Source organism: Pimephales promelas, chromosome 2, assembly GCF_988280905.1.
Source record: "Pimephales promelas chromosome 2, fPimPro1.hap1.1, whole genome shotgun sequence".
NCBI lineage: Eukaryota > Metazoa > Chordata > Actinopteri > Cypriniformes > Leuciscidae > Pimephales > Pimephales promelas.
The window spans coordinates 29701818-29723160 of NC_142770.1; the positions used below are offsets into that span (position 1 = coordinate 29701818).

Below are 21343 nucleotides of genomic sequence, written 5' to 3' on the forward strand. Positions count from 1 at the left end.
AAGTGTGCTTCCTAATCCTAACTGTAACATGTTCTATAAGATAAATGTAACTTTACAATCTAATATGCTGTTGATTATATAATTACAACATACAGGGTATAAAATAGAACAAATAAATATTAAGATAAAATAAAACCAACAGGTGTGGCTGTTCTAAACGGATGTGACGTAGACTCAGCAGATTGAATTCGTGCAGATGGCCAAATTGGCGCCATTTAATGTTCCTGCAAAGTCAAGTCTAGCACGATGTCTACCACTGGGACATACACGTTAAAAAGAGGCTCTCTGGCCGCAGTTCTCAGGGAGGACGATGTTACAGTGGACAACTTGGCCAGGATTTTCAAGGTTTGCTCTCATAAAAATGATTTAATCCTAGAACGTAAAAATAAACTTTTTTTAGACTAAATTCATTAAAATAAAATTCAGATTCTTCCGTTTAAGCTTCATTTTACAATTGGTAATGTTTTGTAAGTGTTAAATATACATTTAGCCTGAATGTTAAGTTACAAATCGAGCCTAAATATAAAGTTACCTGCTACATTTAACAACGCAAAAGCACAACCTGCCTCATGGCCTATTTTTTACAGTCTATGCCCATGTCAGAAACCAAACCTGCAGTCATATAACCTGAAAAATTAAGGCTGGGCGATTTTTTTTAATATATATTTTTTTATTAATTTGACTTTATTGTTTGGGAAGGTTTTTTATAATTAATCAAGAAAATCGATCGTGTTTCAGTAAAACATTAGCAACCGTTAAGATTCGAATGATGCCGACCGTGCGACGGCGCGGCTGATCAACGCCTCATTCTATGGGTAAAATGGGCATCATGCATTCCTGGAGTAAATAGAACAAATAAAAGAGAATTTAACTAAAACTAACGTTTAGTTTAAGTTGACTAGTTTAACATTAAAAAAAAAAAAACTAATTGTTGGTCAGTCGTTCTAAAAAAAAAAAAAAAAATCAAGATTACGGTACACTGCTCCGGTGTGTGTCCACAGTATGTGTGTGTGTGTTCACTTCTCATTGCTGTGTGTGTGTGTGTGTGTGTGTGCACTTGGATGGGTTAAATGCAAACACCAATTTCGAGTATGGGTCACAATATTATACGGAACGACTTTTCGACAAGACACCAGAGATTCCAGTCCTGGAAAGCTAATGACAATTTATTGGTCCAAAGTATAGCATAATATTCTTCCAAATTTGTATTCAGATCTTGCTTTCTCTTGTCTCCTTTGTCTGATTACACAGTCAAGTGTTTACTTGACCAATGACATGGGGATTTCAGTTTTCCCAGGTTCATCTGGATTCTTCAGTTGTTTAGACCTAATGAATGGTGGGAGTACCTTTCAGGTGATGGGTGATGATGCATGTGTGCCACTCCCTAGCCCAGTCCCATTTCACCCAAACCCTGCACAAAGTCGACCTCGTTTTAGCTTTTCCCGATCTGCCACTGCAACAGCTACACGTGCAGCTAGTCCTGCAGTTAGCCCCAAAATGTTTCAAAGGTAAGTGGAAAAACGTACTTTTTAGCAGAAAAAAATTGGTCCGCACTGACAAAAATGCTGGTGCAGTGAAATGCAATTTCAAAGTAATGCAGATATAAGTGTTTAAAGTAACCACTTCTGATGGGAACAGTCTGTGTGGTTTTTTTTGTGTGTGTTCCCACAGAACCATATTCCTTGGACAACTTGAGGGTGACAGACTTGTGCAGGACAAGGCATTAGTCATTCCTTTTGAGGAGAGTGAGGCCTGTTTGTCAACAATGCAAACCAAAGTCAAAGAAGCCCTTGCTTTGGGTCCTGAATCAAGCATAGTCTTGACAGATAGTCAAGGAAATTTGCTTATTGATACCCCTGGAATTAAAGGTCTGTGTTGTGGGCTGGAATATTGGAACAAATTCATTTTGAAGTTTGCCCCAGCTCATCAATGATGGTATAATTCTGAATTTCACACAATTGTTTTATTTATTTTCATCCTCACTGCCACAGGGTCTGCGTATTGGAAACAGAGCTCCAGACGTATTTTTGCAGTAGCAGAGGATGTATTTGCCGAGATGGGGAGGAGGAAACGTAGGAAACTAGGGTAGGTTCATGAGTGCTCTCATCAGAATAGCTACTTATCTTTGAACTTTTTATTTAAATTCATGCAAATAATTGAAAATCTGGATTTAAAGGGTTAGTTCACCCAAAAATGAAAATTCTGTCAGTATTTACTCACCCTCAAAAAAACATACTATGGTAGTCAATGGGGAATGAGATCTGTTTGATTAAAACATTCTTCCAAATATCTTCCTTTGTGTTCAGCAGAACAAATAAACACATAGAGGTTTGGTACAACATGAGGGTGAGTAAATACTGACAGAATTTTCATTTTTGGGTGAACTCTTTGCAAGATTGTGTTTATGGGGTGCAATATAACATGTATTTGTGGGTTTTTTTTTTTTTTAAAGTCTTATTTTTCATAAACTTCACCTTTATTGTAAGCCTCGCTCTCCTCTGTCTCCTGAACGAGCGGTTGACTTCCTGATTCTATGAAACCACTCCCCCAGAAACAGGCAGTGGGCTCTGATTGGTTAGTTTGGGCCGGTGTGTTGTGATTGGCTAAACTGTCGCTCACGTTGTCCGGAAGGTTAACGCCCATTACCTTTACTGGCGAAACGTGCATGTCATGAGCTCCGGTCCAGATGTAAATAAGGTAAATAATGGCGTCAACTACAGTATCAGTTTGAGGCAGAATCAGACAGAGAAAGCCGTGATGAAGCGAGTCAAGCAGAACCTCACCACACACGGCTCTTACTAAACGTTTCTGAATGCTAATTTTTTTTTACTTTATACACGTTTGTTTTACACAATAGCATCTGACTGGCAACAATAGCAACTGACTGGCTACTAATGTTAAACACAAACAGCATTGGCATGTTTACGTTCTTGATCAAATCGAAAATAATGTCATAAAGCATATATACATGAAAAATACATTTACAATATTAGCACTTATAGAAAATTCAGGTCCATAATGTTTGTATGAGTTTGTCGTAGACACAAAATAGCATAAATAGTAGCCTAGTGGCTATAAAGCCAGCGCTGGCATTTGAAAAAAAAACAACACAAGGCTACGGCTGGAATTATACATGCAAATACATTTAAAATGGTTAAGTCTTAGCCTACTTACAGGTTGTGACCCAACAACTGCTGCCTCTGGTTTTAAAGTTGAAACTGCTTCATGTTTTAGTAACAGTTTCTTGTTGAATTCGTGGAGATTCTGGATCCTGTCTTCCGTAAATGCGCAGCACAGAGAGCTAGATTACGATCGTCATTTTCAGGAACATAATCAAACATAAATTGTATCCATTGTTGTCGAAGTACAGCGTCTGTGGGAAGCTCGAAACACAGAGGACCTGACAGCTCGACGTCAGCTCGACAACAACACACTCGACGAGCTGGAGCTGCTGAAATATGCACATGCCCTTTTCTGCTTATTCCGGAGGGAGTGGTTGATGCAAATGTGTGGGTTAGCGACGTACCATAACCCAGCTGTAGTCCCAATCCAGTCGTTTTTGTAGGCAATTATACTTCCTGATTTTTAAAGACGATATCTCTGCTTACACTGAACTTTCAGCGCTGCAACTTTGCAGATACTGTTCATGCACCAACAGCAGCAGTACACACTATTTAAAATCAAAAAAGTGAAATCACAATAAACCCCCCTTTAACTTTAATGTGATCAAAAACAAACAGCATACAATCTAAAATTAAGTAATATTGAGGCATAGCAGGACCATGGAATACAGAATGGCAGTGTATTATTAAGATGATGATGGAAATGTACTTGCATGATAGATGACATGACAGATATTTGCTCTTTTAAAATGATAGTTCACCCCCAAATGAAAATTTTCATTATTTACTCATCCCTGTGTTATTTTAAACCTGTGAGCGACTTTCTTTTGCAAAACACAAAATAAGATATTTTAGTGACATACATACAGGTTTGAAATAACAAGAGAGTAAATGATTACAGAATGTTCTTTTTGTGTGTGTGAAATATCCCTTTAAAGTACACATTGGTTACAATTAAGACCTCACATGAGAGCCTTGGTTTCTTTAAACTATTCACAGAAAAAATATTTTAAACTATTATTGTCACCTGCTAATTATATATTTTTTTCTGTAAAAGGCAAACCTCAAGACATGAGGACTCTGGGCTCTGTGAAATAAAAGACAAAATCGAGGAGGTACTTCTAGCCTCGGAGGGTTTACCGGCTGTTTCTGCCAAGCTGAGAGAGCTTTGCAAGCATAGCGAAGGCCTTACTGAGCAGCAGAGTGAGGTTCTAAGAACCTCGTTCAAGTGCTGTGTGTGCAGAGGCAAGTAATCACTTGGACATCACACAGACATGTACAATATGTAGATTAAAAGAACAACCATCTTTTTCATGCAACAACTTGCTTAAAATATTCCCTTAAAGGGAACCCTGGGTATTAAAGGGTTGGTTCACCCAAAAATGAAAATTCTGTCAGTATTTACTCACCCTCATGTTGTTCCAAACCTCTATGTGTTTATTTGTTCTGCTGAACACAAAGGAAGATATTTGGAAGAAAATTTATCAAACAGATCTCATTCCCCATTGACTACCATCCTACTATGGTAGTCAATGGGGAATGAGATCTGTTTGATTAAAACATTTTCCAAATATCTTGCTCACATGCACGCTCTCGTTTGACTCGAGGAGGGTAAGAGACACAATTGACCCTTCGCTAAGCCTCGCTCTCCCTAGTTACTGTTGCTACGCCTGTCAAGCTTTCGCGGCTGGCCCATCTATTATAGTGTGGATGCACCCGGTATCAGACATTTCAATGAGCTAATTAGTAATTTTAGGCGAACAAGTGAAATATCTGAGAGAGCAAGACAAAAGGGACTACAGTATGCATTCGAGGGATATATTCACGACATATGCAACCGATTAGAGAATAATTTCTTAAAAATTGAAGTTAAAGCCTAACGTTATAGTCCCAGCGCAAGCAGCAGCGCCTCATACGCTGACCGTTCAAATGGGAAACACAAATTGAGGAACAGCTATGTTCATACAGCAGGGTATGTGAAAATAATCTTAATAATTATAAATCTAACAGCTCATCAATAAATCTTGTGAAATAACACTAATACCGGGAGAGCCGCGATCGGATTGGGTTAAGTAGCTTTGTAAGGGGTAACGTTAGTAGGACGTCGATTAACAAAAACACCTATTGCTTGGAAATATTGACGGTTCTTTGGTCATAATGAAAACGTAAAATAAGACCATTAAAGAGACAAGACAAAGGCTCACTGACATACTTTAAAATATATTTTTCAGCATTTTGTTAAGCATGTCGACATTTACCAGTAGTTATGAATGGGTATCGTATCGTACATCGACGCTAGATCACGCCAATCATTTTTCCCCTTGGTTTTTAGATTTTCTGGAAGGAGAACAATTCCTCTCCTCCGTCCAAACTTTTAGTATACCGGTATCAGATTTGCACAATCCATACGCACAATGCTTCAGAATGTTCCCTCGTTCGAAAGCTTGACAGACCTCCCGCGCATAGTTACGGTTGCTAAGACATGATTGGCCAGTGGCGGTTTTCGGGCGTGGCTTAGCGAAGGGTCAATTACATGCAGACATCCCAAGTCTCCCGGAAGTTCCGGGAGTCTCACGCATATTGATAGCGTCTCCCTGATGCCCGCAAATGAGTTAAAATCTCCCGGAATCTAGAGCGAGATACTGCGTGTATAACATGCATAGCGCGCGGCGCGTGCACGGCAGAAATATGGGAAGCCAAACAAACCAAAAGTGGGACGAGACAGCGGGGCTTTACCGTCGCGCGGACATGTCATCTGCACGGTTCAATGATCCGAGCCGCGCGGCAGATTCGTCAGCGCCGCGCGGACGTGTTTCCTAGCAACACTCAATAGTCAGTGCGGCACTGAGCAATTTAAGACAGCGCAACCCATAGGCTACATACTACATGCAAATAAATGTTCAATAAAGAAACCCCTCCTTCCTTACAAAGAATTGTTCTCTACTGAAGTTTAGGAGTTAATTATGGAGAATTCCATAATTAAAACAATCATTTGTTAATATTTATGTAACATGTAATATACATAATATTAGTTAATATATTTAATCTATAATATACATAATATTATTTAATATATAATATTTATTTTAAACATATTTTAAATATGTTAATATAACATATTAACATATTTTATATTTATTAACATATTTTATATTAACCCCCCCCACACACACACCTCCCTGAAATGAATTCTTGTAGGTTGGGATGTCTGTACATGCAAAACACGGTGTATATGTTATGAATCTTACATGAAATTCACCTTCATCACAGTGTAACTGATTGTAATGGGAATACGTGCATCAATGCAACCTGTTTTTAGCTTTATTACTAGCTCGTTAACGAATCAAATTCAATATATTTTAAACTTTAACAGTATCGATATGCTAGCTTGATAGAGAGTACTTCCAGCCATGTTAGTTATTTATATTCATAATGATAAAGTTTGGTATTTTATTACATGCTGTCTGACATGATGTCACTACATGCACTGCGCCCCTCTCCACTCTGTGCTGGTAAGCACGCAAGTGTGTAATCCATCAGCCGGAAGTTGAAGCCTCCGGGGGCCATCATTGTAGCCGAACTTCACCTGCTGTTAGCATCCCATTGACTCCCATTCATTTTGGCGTCACTGATTGGTCAGACAGAATCGTCACTACTAGCGTCATTGGATTTGCGACACGAGACACTTTTTTAGCAGTATTTTTGTTTTGCTGCCATCAGCCTCATTTTAAACACATTTTTCCGTCTAGCAGTTAAAAACAACCACATACCGAGAATCAGGAACACCATCCCCTCGATAGTCTCCATTGTTCCTGTGTTGTGGGTTTGAAAATGTGGCGCTTTTAAGATGATGTCATGGCAGTAGAGGCGCGTGCAAATAACGATCAGTCCCACACACTTTGAAGGGGTACTACTGCAGTGGAAACGCAAAGCGAGCCGAACTGTTCCGCGCCGAGTCGAAGCGTACTGAGCCGAACCGTACCGTACTATGCAGTGGAAAAGCGCCACTAGTTCAAAGAGCCTATTCTGTATTTGTATTTGATTAAAGTAAAAAAAAAAAAAATCTGAAAATGTCAGAACTTACTTTGTCCACAGTATAATCAACAAAGAAAACTCAGTTATTCAGGTCACTACACAATGATTAGGTCAAACATGATCACCACTAGATGACTTTTGTTCTTTGCTTGTCAGGCTCAAGAGCCCAACTGAGGTAAACGCTGACCACATAATGTTTTTTTTTTTTTTTTTTTTTTTTTACAATTACAAGCCTATGTAATTTACAACTATGAATGGAAACGGCCCAAGGGCAACTTTTTTTTAGGACGCACTGGGGGGAAAAAACCTTGTGCAACAATTAAAAACAATTTCTTTTTTTTTCTTGTCTTCACCGACTGGCTATTGTTGTAAAATAAGAAATTTAATTAAAAAATAATAAATGCAATCAAATAAAAATAAAACAGACTGCAAGTGATATCACTTGTGGAAGTGTAGGTGTCTAACAGTTCTAGCCTGAAAATTCAAGTGCATGTCGGCAGTTAGACCCTTTTGCTTTCAGTAGCTGTGGTCAATGGCATCAGAGCTAACAGGTTTTTAGGAAGTTTTATTCATTTATAGGCATCTTCCCATTGTTTTGTTGAAATAGTATTTTATTTTCAGAGTCATGCTTGTAGTGTTAAGGGGTTTGAGAGGAAAGGATGTGACGTTGGAGGGGGGCTGGAAAGAGGGCACTTGAATAAAGTCATGCTAAGCGAGCACTTGTGGAAAACCTCTCTCCGTGTTATTAGTTAAGTTAGAATCACTTAACTCTACCTGTAGCCATTTTTAATCAGAGCATTGTAATGTCAATCAGACATTTAGGCACCATTTGACATCGACACAGTGTTCCAAAAATAATGACATTGAGTGTTTAAAACAATGTGGATTATTATTGGGGGTTTTTTATACTGTAGATCTTTCATGTTTTCTACTACATATTTCAGTAAGAGACATCATGTAGCACACAAGTCCTAATACCCAGGTTTCCCTTTAATCTGTAGAGAGCCTAAGTCCCGCCCCTCCGCTTCCGGCTCATGGGACCTTATTTCGAAAAAAATATGTATGGTAGTCAATGGCGAGAGACAACTTATCTTTTTATTCCATCTGAACTGTGCCCTCAATTACACACATGATGTTTGTCAAATTAAAAGATAATTCTGAAAGTCAAAAACGTCGCCGTTTGTCATAAAACAGAAGAGCAACATTTAGTTTTATGTTAAAATTGCTCAATGAACTACATCTCCCGGGAAGCGAAACAACGAGTGAGATCCGCTGCTCGTGTGTGTATGACGGCGCAACGTTACGATTATAACCGACTATAGAAACAATGACAGATGTTAGCCTCAGTAAAGTTAGCTTCATTCATTGAGAGAAAATGTGCGCCTTTGGGGTTTGTAGTCTTTGTAATTACGTATTTTCACAGGCTTATACCTCAACGGTTTCACATCAAACTGTGACTTTCTTTACTTTAAAATGTATCTTTTAAATTGACAAACATCATATGTGTAATTCAGGGCACAATTCAAACAAGATCAAAATATTTGTTGTCTCTCGCCATTGACTATCATACAATATTTTTCCGAAATAAGGTCCCATGCAGGGTTTCCAGATGCCAGCAAGGTTTTCCAGCCCAAAACCTCGTCAAAAACTGCGAGAATGCACAAAAAAACGCCCATTTTTTTTTGCCTTGTTTCTCGCTATGGTTTCTCGTTTAAACACATTAGAATCATTAACTAGTTATAAAATGACCTATTGGCCTGTGTGCTTTTACGTCCAATCATTTTTCTTTTTTTTGACCTGTAAATGAAAAATGTGATGTACTGTTGTATTTTTAAAATGCAAAGTTGAACACCAAAATTTGAATTTGAACTGCAAATGCTGCAGTAAAAAAATAAATACACATTGTATAATAAATAAAATAAATAGGCCTAGATAATAAACATTTATTTTTATATAATAAATAAAATATTAACGTGTTTATTTTGGCTCTTTATGAAACATTTAAAACATTCACAAATTTAAATGAAAAAAATTAAATTTTACTGGTTTTCTAAGGCCAAACCAGAGAATGTCTAATAGAATGTCCATAATAGATGGGCTCTGACCAAACCAGAAAAAAAAAGATATTTTTGTTTTAGGCTTTTTTTTTAATAGGCCTGTGAAGTTAAATATCTAAGCATTGTATATAAAGAAAAAAAAAAAAAGTTTGTGCATATCGTACTTCACCAGTCTAAAAACGAATAAAGAAAGCATGTTTTCGTTATTCAATTACGAGTTATAAAAAGGGAAAAGGAATGGACGCAAAAGTACACCGGCCTTTGACTTAGTCTATCCGATTGCAGAAATCAAATGAACGCAAAAGTAGGCTATTCTAGCCTACTATTAAACTAGCTTATTTTATGTTAAATAATGTGAACAACTTAGGCATCAATAAATCTGTTTACTGTCAATAAAAGTCGTTTGGAACAAAACCATTCAGTAACATAAAAACATTGAGTGGATATGGACATACAAAATAACCCACTTTAAAGTTTAAATGATTACAATTAGCAGCATTCATAAATATGCCTATGCATGTTTTATAACATTAGGCTATATGAAAATCGAGTTGATTATAGAACAGGGCTGGGCTGAGAACAGAACACAATAACAAACAATAATTGTGTTAATACAAATATTCTGAATAACATGTTCAAAGCGATGTCACAAAAACAAATGTCGAATTGCCTGAGGTTATTCCCCGTCCGTCAGACAGTAAGGAGTGTGAGTTTTCTAAAATTGGTTTGAACAATTGTTATTAAGAATATTCTGAATTGATTAACACAAAAGCTCTAGAGTCAAACTTCTAAAACAACTGTCCGGGCAGATGGAATGTAGCTGATGTCAAGCCATTACGCGCAAGACCTGTGTGCACGGGGAGGTGCCGCCGTCGTGCGGTGAAGTGAGCTGAAGGGAGGCAGTGTCTGTTTTGGGTTTAGACTTGGGTGAGTGAGTGAGTGACAGAGAGTCGCTGAAAGAAGGATCTGAAGTACCGGTATTTCGGCTACAAAAACCCGCCGAACTGATCCGAAACCAGCCCAATTTTTATCCACCCGCCCAAACCCATTTTTGCCCGCTAAAAAGATTACAAAACCGCCCAATTGGGCGGGAAACCGCCCAATCTGGCAACACTGGTCCCATGGTGGTTTACCGGAAGGGGAACTTAGGAACTTAGGCTCTCTATATAATGCAGTCTGCTGGTCATTTGAGCTAAATAAACCCCAAAAGCGTGATCTGGGCACTGATGCAGTTTTATTTTGCTGTGTATAAGGTACTTTTCATACTTGAATAAATGAGAGGGTGAGAATATGTGGTATGATATCGGAGGTATTAAAATGCCTTGTGTTTGGTACCTGGATAGTTTATCTGATATTTAGCATTGCTATTTATGGAGAAGCTATCAGTATCATAAAAGCTGTGTACAGTTTTTATATTTTTATTGCCCGTGTAATAAATTTGTTATTTTTATCTGTTTGTTACAGGAGTGATGGACAGTCCCGTACTGGCACGCTGCTGTCGCAGCCTAATTGGCTGTAGACAGTGTGTTGACATATTGATTCAGGATGGTCAAGCTTGTGTCAAATGCAGGTCTCCCATTTCGGGGGACTCAATTGTTGTGGTTGCTGGCCTCTCTGAAGTTGTACACGTAATTAAGGCCTTAGATGAACAGTACAGCTCGGCCTGAGGTTGCAACGATAAAGAGGTTAAATACAATATAAAAGTGTTTTACCATGTTGTGTTTTTTGTAATAGTTCTTGATGCAAAGTCAATGCTTGTAATGTAACGTGTTGGTAATGCAAATATGTACACTAAAAATATACAAACTGAAGGATTTTTTTTTATTATTTTTTCATTGTATTAGGTTCGTTAATGGTTTTATAATAATTGTTGCAAGTAATGTTTACACTTTGTAATGCAAACACTTTAATGCATACCAATATGCATTTGTTAATAAATAAAAAAAATTGTTGTTCTTGAACATTTAATTTATTAGATTGTCGTTTGTCAGTACAAGTTTGTTTTGCTTTAAACCGACCAATACAAATCATTGAATTTTATCCAGAATTTCACTATTACACTTAATGTAACTGTTCTTGTAATATTTGAAACACTCCATGCAACAGTAGGCAAAATGATTAATATACAATGACATGACTTGATGTTGTGTTCATTATTACAATTACAACAAAATAAAGCAACTATGCACATATTCTGGTGATGTTAATTAGCTCAGTTAAACAGTCCTGGAATGGGTGGTAATGCTCATTTACAGTACAGTTCAGTACATCTCCAAGGTCAATATAAAGAAAATTAAATTCTGTCTCTGCCCTAATTTTAGCCTCTACAGACTGGAATGGGTCAATACCAAACGATGATGGAGTGGTCAATCTCTGTCCCATTTCCTGATGGTACAGCTCAGCAGATTCTGATGCACTTGGCAGATATTCTGCTAAAATCCTTGTTTTGCAGCCATGTCTTGCCAGCAGATTTGGGATGCCTTTGCCTATAAATAAAGTTGAGAAAAAAATAAATACTGATAATTTTTAAGTAAATAATGCTGGTTCACTTTTTTTGATCATACCTTTGACATTTTTCAGCAAACCATATTCTGGCAACTGAGTTATTGAATGAGTATGGTTTTGCATTACGTTAGCAATGAAATGGGTTATTTGGATTCTATTCAAGGTAAAAAGACATGCAGATGAACTTTGACTGTAAACCCAGCTAAATTCATTTTTGAGATTTACTTTTTTTATATTGTTTATTCATTGTAATATACATAGGAGAAAAAGTAATAGAACAAACAGTAGAAACAACAAATGACAAATACATTAAATAAAAAGATCAATGGTATTTAAATATAACAAACTAGTGGAAAATTCAGTACTGATGCATAGAAGGGAGAAAAAGTATAATATAAGTAATAAAATCAATGTCCTGTGGTTATAAATAGTCATACATTTTGTAATGCATATCTGTGAAGGCCAAAAGGTTGTCTATAAAAGGTATATATATTTTTCAAAAAGTACTGGCCTTGTTATTTAAGTTGTAAGTGTACTCTTGCAATCTTAATGTTTCATTTAAAAGTTGTTTACAAAGATCATGTTGGAGGCATTGATTGGTTCCGGTTGAGAAAACTTTTTTTTTTTTTTTGCCAAGTATGATAATACGCCAAGCCTCTTTACAGATATAGGGTCAAATCTCATATCTAATACTATACCAAAAAGATATTGTGCTGGTGTATTGTCCAATGAAGTTTGCAAAACCTTGGCTGTGAAATTCTGTATTGCTTTCCAGAAATATTTAAGTTTTCTACATTCCTAAAAGATATGCATCACTGATCCTATGTAGGTTTTACATCTGTGACATTTGGATGATACCTTTTTCTCAAAGGGGGATAAGGTAAATCCTATGCATACATTTATAGTTCTGTTCAGCTATTTTGTTACAAGAAAATGAGGGGAAAATATTCTGACATACAGCCCCCATTGTTCTTCATTGAAATTACATCCCAGATCTCTTTGCCACACATTTTAAGTGTTGTCAAGGAAGATTATGATAGTGTAACAATGCAGACTATATTTATCAAAATCTCCTCTATCCTGGACTACTTCCTAAATGGTTATCCTGCCTTATCAAGAATGGTTATCAAATGACAGATTTAACAATACTTGCATAAAACCATACTACATAATCTAAAGAACAGTCTTTGTAAATAGAACCATGATACCTTAATATTGCAGGGGTGTGATGAGACTCCTATTGTCACGGTGCGGGTTCAGGTAGAAGGACAGGCTGAGTCCAAAACTCGATAAACAGACATTTATTTCCAAAATACAGGCAGGAAGACGGGGTTTCACAACGCAACATTAAACATTGACCGACAAGGACAGAATGAAACAGAGGAAACTAAATACACAGAGGAATCAGGGTTGATTGGGGTGAACACAGGTGAAAATGATCATGACAGGACGAGGAACAGGTGGCTGATTGGGGAAGTGAGTCCGGGAGAGGAACAAAAGGATCCGGGGAAGTGTGGTGCAGATGACGGGACAAAACAGGTGAGGACGACAGACCGTGACATTACTCCCCCCTCCCGGAAGGCGTGACCTCACGCCGCAGAACAGAGGAAGGAGGGGGGACGAACTGGGGGCTGAGCGGGGCGTGGCCAGGGCGGAGCAGGCTGAGGGCGTGGCCAGGGCGGAGCAGGCTGAGGGCGTGGCCAGGGCGGAGCAGGCTGAGGGCGTGGCCAGGGCGGAGCAGGCTGAGGGCGTGGCCAGGGCGGAGCAGGCTGAGGGCGAGACCAGGGCGGAGCAGGCTGAGGGCGAGACCAGGGCGGAGCAGGCTGAGGGTGAGACCAGGGCGGAGCAGGCTGAAGGCGAGACCGGGGCGGAGCAGGCTGAAGGCGAGACCGGGGCGGAGCATGATGAGGGCGAGACCAGGGCGGAGCAGCTGGAGGGAGGACCCCTGGTGGAGCCGATGGTAGTGGGGCTGACAACACCAGGGGGCCGACTGACAGGGGCGGAGCGGATGGGAGGGGAGACCAGGGTGAAGCTGAGTGACTGACGACATGTGGTGCTGAGGAGGGACCGAGGGACCATGGTGACACCGCAGGCTCAGGTGACAGAAGTGATGACAGGGGCACAGAGGGACACGGTGAGGTCAGAGGGCGTGAGGGCTGACGGGTGACTGGAGGGAGTGAGGAGTCCAACTGAACCGGGGGGGTGACATGACGGGGCGGAGCCAAGGGAAGGAAGTCCAAAGGTGAAGGGAGGATGACGAGGGAGCGTAGGGAATCTGGAGGGACGAGGGAGCCTGGCCGAGCTGGTGGACTGTGGGACCATGGAGGAGCTGAGGGAGGTAGGAGCCACGGGGGAGCCAATGGGACCGGGGTCCGAGGAAGTGTCCAGATGGAGGAGGTGTGAAGCGAAGACCGGGGATCCACGGACCAGGCTGGGTCAGGGGAGCTGAAGGGCAGGAGAGCAGAGGGAGGACAGATGAGAGGAGGCGGGAGAGGGAGGCTGGGTGGGATCCTGGTCTCGGGCTCTGGCTGGACGGTCTCGGGCTCTGGCTCTGGCTGGACGGTCTCGGGCTCTGGCTCTGGCTGGACGGTCTCGGGCTCTGGCTCTGGCTGGACGGTCTCGGGCTCTGGCTCTGGCTGGACGGTCTCGGGCTCGGGCTCTGGCTGGACGGTCTCGGGCTCTGGCTGGACGGTCTCGGGCTCTGGCTCTGGCTGGACGGTCTCGGGCTCTGGCTCTGGCTGGACGGTCTCGGGCTCTGGCTCTGGCTGGACGGTCTCGGGCTCTGGCTCTGGCTGGACGGTCTCGGGCTCTGGCTCAGGCTGGACGGTCTCGGGCTCTGGCTCTGGCTGGACGGTCTCGGGCTCTGGCTCTGGCTGGACGGTCTCGGGCTCTGGCTCTGGCTGGACGGTCTCGGGCTCTGGCTCTGGCTGGACGGTCTCGGGCTCTGGCTGGACGGTCTCGGGCTCTGGCTCTGGCTGGACGGTCTCGGGCTCTGGCTCTGGCTGGACGGTCTCGGGCTCTGGCTCTGGCTGGACGGTCTCGGGCTCTGGCTCTGGCTGGACGGTCACTGGGGCTGGCTGGACGGTCTCTGGGGCTGGCTGGACGGTCACTGGGGCTGGCTGGACGGTCTCTGGGGCTGGCTGGACGGGGCTGGACGGAACCAGCGAAGAAATCTCGGGCTCGGCGAGGCTGGGCGGAACCAGCGGAGAGGAGAGCTCGAGCTTTGGAGGGGTGCTGGTGACTTCCTCCACCGTGAATGGAGACTCACAGCACACCAGCACCCACTCTACACAGGCGGCGAAATCTTCTGGACCGTTCCCTGGGAGGCGTGCCCGGGACCGCTCGCTGAGGCTGGCGATGTAGAACTCACTCAGCGAGCGGTCAGAATAGTGAGTGAGGCACGCCAACTCCAGAAAATCCCTAGTATGGGATTCCAGGGAACGGTCTTCTTGATCAAGGCAAAGGAGAGCCACGGCGGGAATGTCCATTTTTCTTCTTCTTTTTTTTCTTTTGGGTCGGTCAATCTGTCACGGTGCGGGTTCAGGTAGAAGGACAGGCTGAGTCCAAAACTCGATAAACAGACATTTATTTCCAAAATACAGGCAGGAAGACGGGGTTTCACAACGCAACATTAAACATTGACCGACAAGGACAGAATGAAACAGAGGAAACTAAATACACAGAGGAATCAGGGTTGATTGGGGTGAACACAGGTGAAAATGATCATGACAGGACGAGGAACAGGTGGCTGATTGGGGAAGTGAGTCCGGGAGAGGAACAAAAGGATCCGGGGAAGTGTGGTGCAGATGACGGGACAAAACAGGTGAGGACGACAGACCGTGACACCTATCTCACGAGATGAGACTAGACTTTTTTTTTTATCCTTTTATTTATAGGGAAAAATAGTATTTTATTTTTTATTTAAAAACACAAAATGCATGTGCATTTTGATATGAACTTGTACTTTATGAAATAAAATTCATATTTGTTGTATTATTTTTTGTAATAAACATGTGAACTAAAGCTCCACGATTCTGGATCAATTGAAATTTTTTTATTTAAATTGGAGATCACGATTCTCTCATGACTCAAAAATCGATTCTCTCAAAAATCTATTAAAAAAATAAATAAATGAAGGAGACAGCGTCTCAATTAATAAAGACTTGTTTCACTATTGCAATCTCCTGAATAGATGATTCAATGATAAATACTTTCTTAACCTACAGTTGTCACCACTTCCTGGCAGAAGAGGATAAGTGTAACAATACAAGTGATTTTCATTTTTATCGCTAATGTAGACAATAAGTGTTTATAACTAAACTATAAACTTTATAATCATATTTAAATGATTAATCTAGCAGCTCTAATGTAAACAATGCAAAGTGTTTTGCAAGGAAATAGGCACGTTCTTGTGAGATCAGTCAGATACAGCGAGACACGTCGGATCTCACACGATCTCGTGCCACGAGATCACATCACATCCCTATAATATCGCATAAGGTCACGTCAAAGATTGAAATCAGCTGTTTTCCCATAATTAGATTATGAGACTTTAGTCTGAATTTCTAAATGCTTTGTTATCTTCTTTGGCTAAAAGTGTCTGCAAGTTGTCCCAATGTAAATTAAAAGACCCTTTTTTGTGTAAATGTAAAAACACTGTCCAGCATACCTGTAATATTATGACAGTTCCATGCATGAACAAATCTCTGCACTCCAATCTGGCTGATCTGGCAAGTAAGATTGGACACACAGTACCTCATCAACCCATCCTCCATGTCCAAAGACTCCTGGTCAACCATTTGGATGAGTGCACTCTTGATTGGGAAATTGACCCGCTTATTTACTTCAGGCCACATTCTCTCAACAGTGTGGTTCTGTGGATTAAAAGAACAATGTACACAATGTAAAGCGTAATTTAAAATAAGAAAGTATAAAATGTTCTGACAAAACAGAACAACTGCTACATCATAAATGGATTATTATAAATAAGCTATTTATGCCACATACATGCATCTAGGGCTGAAGTTGTAATTACTGTTTCTATTTATAATTGTACTTACATTACCGGTATTCAGTAATTCTAAAGTTTAGATAGACCTACAAATTATTTTTCCCTTCTTTTTTAATCTCACTTTAGTTGATGTTGTCTGGAGGTAAGGTAGTCTCTGCTGGTTATGTCTGTATTCTGCCAACATTTCCTGCATGAAGAGGGTTAGGTAAAATTCTGTGCCATGGTCCACTCTGACCTGGTCCCACATCCCATGGGAAAGGACAGCTTTTCTAGGAATAATTAAAAACTAAAGTTAGAATTAAACATTAAGGTACACAAAAACTATGAAAATATGATAATATAATATTTCATCTTACTTGTACACCTCTTCATAAATGGTTAAATTGTTCTTTATTGGCATAGTGGAATGGCCAACAATTTTCTTGCTGAAGCCATCAATTGCAATAACATGTGTGACACCAAACATGCAAAGCTTTTCATTTTGGTCCATATGGAGTTTGTGACCCACATACTCTGCATTGTATGGGACCGGATTCAAATTCCGTGCTCCCTGAAATAAAATTTAATTAGGTTACATACAGTTCTTTTAGAAAGTATGAAAGTAGTAAGCTTATTAACATTCTGCACTAGTTAGTTTTTACTAGTAATAGTTTTTTTTCCCCCCTTACAACAGAATGCAATGGAAACAGCAAAAATTTGCAACACCACACTCGGGTATTATCTATACGTATAAAGGATGATGACCAAACAGACACTGATGTATGATTCCACATTGAATAATTATTTACATGCAAAGACATGACAATGTGTTTAACTTAATAAGCAATGTATTATCCCATCCAACTCTACCTGGCATCGAGCCCGGTGATATGGTTCATGCATTTGTGCCAATGTCTGTCCCACTCTGACCTCTGATGCATTAACACCTTGTGCAGCAAGGTAGCCCGTCATCATTTTACGCCCGTAATATGGTCCAGTCTGTGTAAAAAAAATAAATAAATAAAAAGATTAAGATATATATATATATATATATATATATATATATATGTACACACATGTAGTGAATATTTTTCAAATGCTATTTTTTAATGCATTTTACAACATTTAACCTAACTCTATTTGTTATTCAATTAAGTATTAGAGTTTTATTGACAGGCAATCTGACTAATCAAATGCTAAATTTTGTCAACCAAACAGGAGTTTAATGGATTAACATCAGTGGACTTGAACTCGAAATTTTTGTTTTTGTTTTTTTAGTTTAAATAATATCATCATTCATGAACATTTTGTGTTAGTACAAAGAGATTATCGGTTCACGTGACATTTGAAAGAATATTTAAATGATATTACATTTTAAATTTGAAAGTATATAAAATATAGACATATTTCATACATATGATAGACCCTGAATCCTGATAAACTTCTGAGTATTACTGGACTATCACATACAGCCTCATCATACAGCATCTTTGAGGGTGATTTGCAACAACCTTATTAATTATCTATAAAGATTATCTATAAGAATTCTGAAATATGGTCACTTGCGCATAAAGTTACATTAAACAATTTCAGGAAAAATGCTTACCTTTACAACTGCTCGTGAAACCGCCAACTCTAATTCCTCGTCGGAGAAGCATTTTCTTTTAAGACCTCTTTCAGAACGGAATTTTCTTATATTTCTCTCTGAATTCCCCCTCTGCATTCCTAGCTCTGATAAATGCAATGATATTTCTGTGTCTGTGTGTCCATTTTCATACATAGTCGTTATAAGATCTTCATGTATCGATAAACTCATGGCAACATCCATTCAAACCTCAAACTCACGCGGGTTTCTTCTTCTGGTGTTTAACGTATAAATGTACATTAGCGCCACCTACTAATCTGAGTGGGAGTGCGTATGGAACAAGAGACAATAAGAAAGATGAGGAAGAATTAAAATAAATAACACATTATATCCATAACTACTGTTTTTTTGTTTTTGTTTTTTTGTTTAGAAATGTAAATAATATTTTAAGTCTTGATCCGTTTCCTAATAATACTTTTAGTACAACTTTATCAATTCCCAGCCATCTTATTAATGAATTAACTGTCGAGAGAATTGACGTCTCTCCCTTATGCAATATACTCAAAACAATATACTGTACAACATACTGTAATATACTGTATAACAATTTCTCAATGCAATCTGTTTACGTAAAACTTTTAATTTGAAAATTTTAAACGATTGCCCCGCCTCTTACGTCTCGAGCCTCTTGCTTTCTATGTGTATTGATAGTGATGTGCTGGGAAAACAGGCAGGAAAGTTTTGCTTTGCGAGTTATCCATCGTGTGTTGGTAAACGGCGTGTGCATTATCTGCTCTGCCGATTGCTAGACGGGATTGGCAAACGGTTTGCCAGAATATACCCTGACCGCTGATGAGGGAGTGAATTCAGGTGTGCAGACAAGAGGATCATGGGAAGTGTGGTGCAGATGACGGGACAAAACAGGTGAGGACGACAGACTGTGACAGTTTTGTTCTGAAAAACAAAGCGTCGACTTAGTGGACCACTCGTGTATTATGTGCAGCGCTATCAGAACCGTGATGACATGGGGGATTCATACCTGTGAAGGCGGCCTCCAGGTCGTCGGGGGTCCACAGCGCTGGCACAGGATACACGTAAGAAAAGAGCTCATCTAAAAGACAAACCGTCTGTTTTAGTCATCAACAATCATTAACAATTATCGATGATCACCGATATCAGGATTGTGGCGATCGGCGGATCCATACCGAGTAGCTCCTGCATATCATCGTTGTGCCCAGACTCGGGTGGCGGCACCTGAGGCAGCGCCGGCTCCAGGGACCGGGCCTCGGCCGGGGAGCCATCGGCCTGGGAGAAGTCGGGGACCATGGGGACGGCTGGGTTGCTCAGCCGCAGCGCCTGAAGCTTCCCCACGGTCACCGACTTCTCCAACGCCCTCACCACCCTCAACCTCGAGCTGGTCTGAAATGTAGAAAAACAGACGATGGCACTCATTATACCAACGACAAACATACAGCCGTATCACACACCGATTTAAAACACGGGGTCAGTTTTAACGCAGACTTACCGTCAGGTCCCGGTGACCCTTGAGGAGATGTTTCTCCGGGTACCTGACGACCTTGCCGCAGAGCAAACAAGCCAAATCCATCAGCTTTACTCTGCGGCGGGCATATTTAACTATTATGCCCCTCTGCTCGAAGTTGAGCATGGCGTGGACGCCCCTCAGGTGCTCGCTAATATATGCCATCCGAGCTGGGCACATGGGACATCGAACATCTGTGAGAAAAAATGTGCCAAAAAAGTCAAAACACACACACACACACACACACATTTTAACTATTTATTTAAGTCCACTTGAAAGAAATGATTTACAGGGACATAAACACACACACACACACACACAGCTTATGACACAAAACTGATGTGTAACAAACCATTTGTAACATTTTGCCACGGCCAACATGTCAACTTACCCTCTCTTAAACTTTTCGGCATCTTTAAAGGATGAAAAAAAAAACCCACACACTTTAATCAGCTAAAATCATTAAAGACAATTCAATCAATAAAAATGACAGGCCTTTGGGGGAACTTGACATTAAATAACTTCCCTGGACTGATCAATTTAGGCCCAAAGGTTAACCCTATCATTAAATGGTTCATTAAATCATTAAATCACAATTCAATCAATCAAATTTACAGTCCTTCATGGGAACTTGGCATTAAATAACTTCCCTGGACTGATCAATTTAGGCCCAAAAAATAAACTAAACAGTAATACACGTGTTACAAAGCACAACACGGGACTTCGTGTGTGGTACAATATCATGGCACAAAGCACTTTAAAGTACAATTTAAAATAATTCACGAGTGCATAAGCTAAAATATCAGAGAGGAGGTTAGAGAGACTCACCGTGCATCAGACTACCAGCAAATGGGATTATTTTAGTGAAAATGACACTTCCCACGCCCTCTAACCAATCAACACCATCCATTATTGTCACGACGACTGATAAACAATCTTCAGTCCTGACAAATGTGTACAAACAGAGCTCGGCTTTCCCGGAAGGAGAGGGAGAGGTGGAGATCCCAAGGACTCTGTCTCTACTGTGGCCGGGCGGGCCACTTCATCCACTCCTGCCCGGTAAAAGAGCAAGCCCGGTAGTAAGTATGAGGCTACGGGATCTCCGCCGAGAAGACCTCATCAACATCAACCCTCCTCCCGGTAAGACTGAGATGGCAACAATCAACGCACTGCACCAGCGCACTTCTGGATTCGGGAGCGGAGGGTAATTTCATGGACTTCAGACTAGCACATAGACTTCAGATCCCCGTCACCCCCCTCTTGCACCCAATTATCGTCAACGCACTCAATGGTCAAGAACTTCCCCGCATCACTCACGTTACTGAAGACATTACCCTCATCACTTCCGGAAATCACACTGAACTCATTTCATTTTTTCTCATGGACTCACCACTTGCACCAGTGGTTTTGGGTCACCCGTGGCTTTCCAGACACAACCCCCGTGTCGACTGGTGCACTAACACTGTTTCCACATGGAGTAACCACTGTCATGAGTCCTGTTTAGTGTCT

The 21343-nt window shown here is 40.6% G+C and overlaps 3 protein-coding genes across 4 annotated transcripts; 1 reads left to right on the forward strand and 2 right to left on the reverse strand.

Moving 5' to 3' along the window:
• The first annotated feature begins 237 nt into the window (after window positions 1–237).
• Window positions 238–11036, forward strand: LOC148997145 (uncharacterized). The gene is made up of 6 exons (XM_089118621.1): window positions 238–346; window positions 1244–1508; window positions 1672–1868; window positions 1992–2085; window positions 4180–4367; window positions 10679–11036. Exons 1-6 carry the CDS (start codon window positions 247–249, stop codon window positions 10879–10881), a joined length of 1047 nt encoding a protein of 348 aa, XP_088974747.1. The 5' UTR covers window positions 238–246; the 3' UTR covers window positions 10882–11036.
• Window positions 11037–11209: 173 nt separating this feature from the next.
• On the reverse strand, window positions 11210–19137 carry LOC120461555 (uncharacterized). 2 transcript variants are annotated; one of them, XM_039649787.2, is made up of 6 exons: window positions 18316–19137; window positions 17580–17708; window positions 17087–17280; window positions 16852–16999; window positions 16389–16593; window positions 11210–11700 (listed from the first exon to the last, which is right to left on the reverse strand). In XM_039649787.2, the coding sequence occupies exons 1-6, from the start codon at window positions 18535–18537 to the stop codon at window positions 11396–11398; spliced, it is 1203 nt and encodes a 400-aa protein (XP_039505721.2). In that variant the 5' UTR covers window positions 18538–19137; the 3' UTR covers window positions 11210–11395. The 2 variants fall into 2 exon arrangements, with proteins under 2 accessions (XP_039505721.2, XP_039505722.1); XM_039649788.2 differs by having other exon boundaries at window positions 11466–11700; window positions 16475–16593.
• On the reverse strand, window positions 19100–20020 carry LOC120461566 (uncharacterized). The gene is made up of 4 exons (XM_039649805.2): window positions 19820–20020; window positions 19500–19713; window positions 19334–19405; window positions 19100–19143 (listed from the first exon to the last, which is right to left on the reverse strand). The coding sequence occupies exons 1-4, from the start codon at window positions 20012–20014 to the stop codon at window positions 19100–19102; spliced, it is 525 nt and encodes a 174-aa protein (XP_039505739.2). The 5' UTR covers window positions 20015–20020.
• Window positions 20021–21343: the final 1323 nt, after the last annotated feature.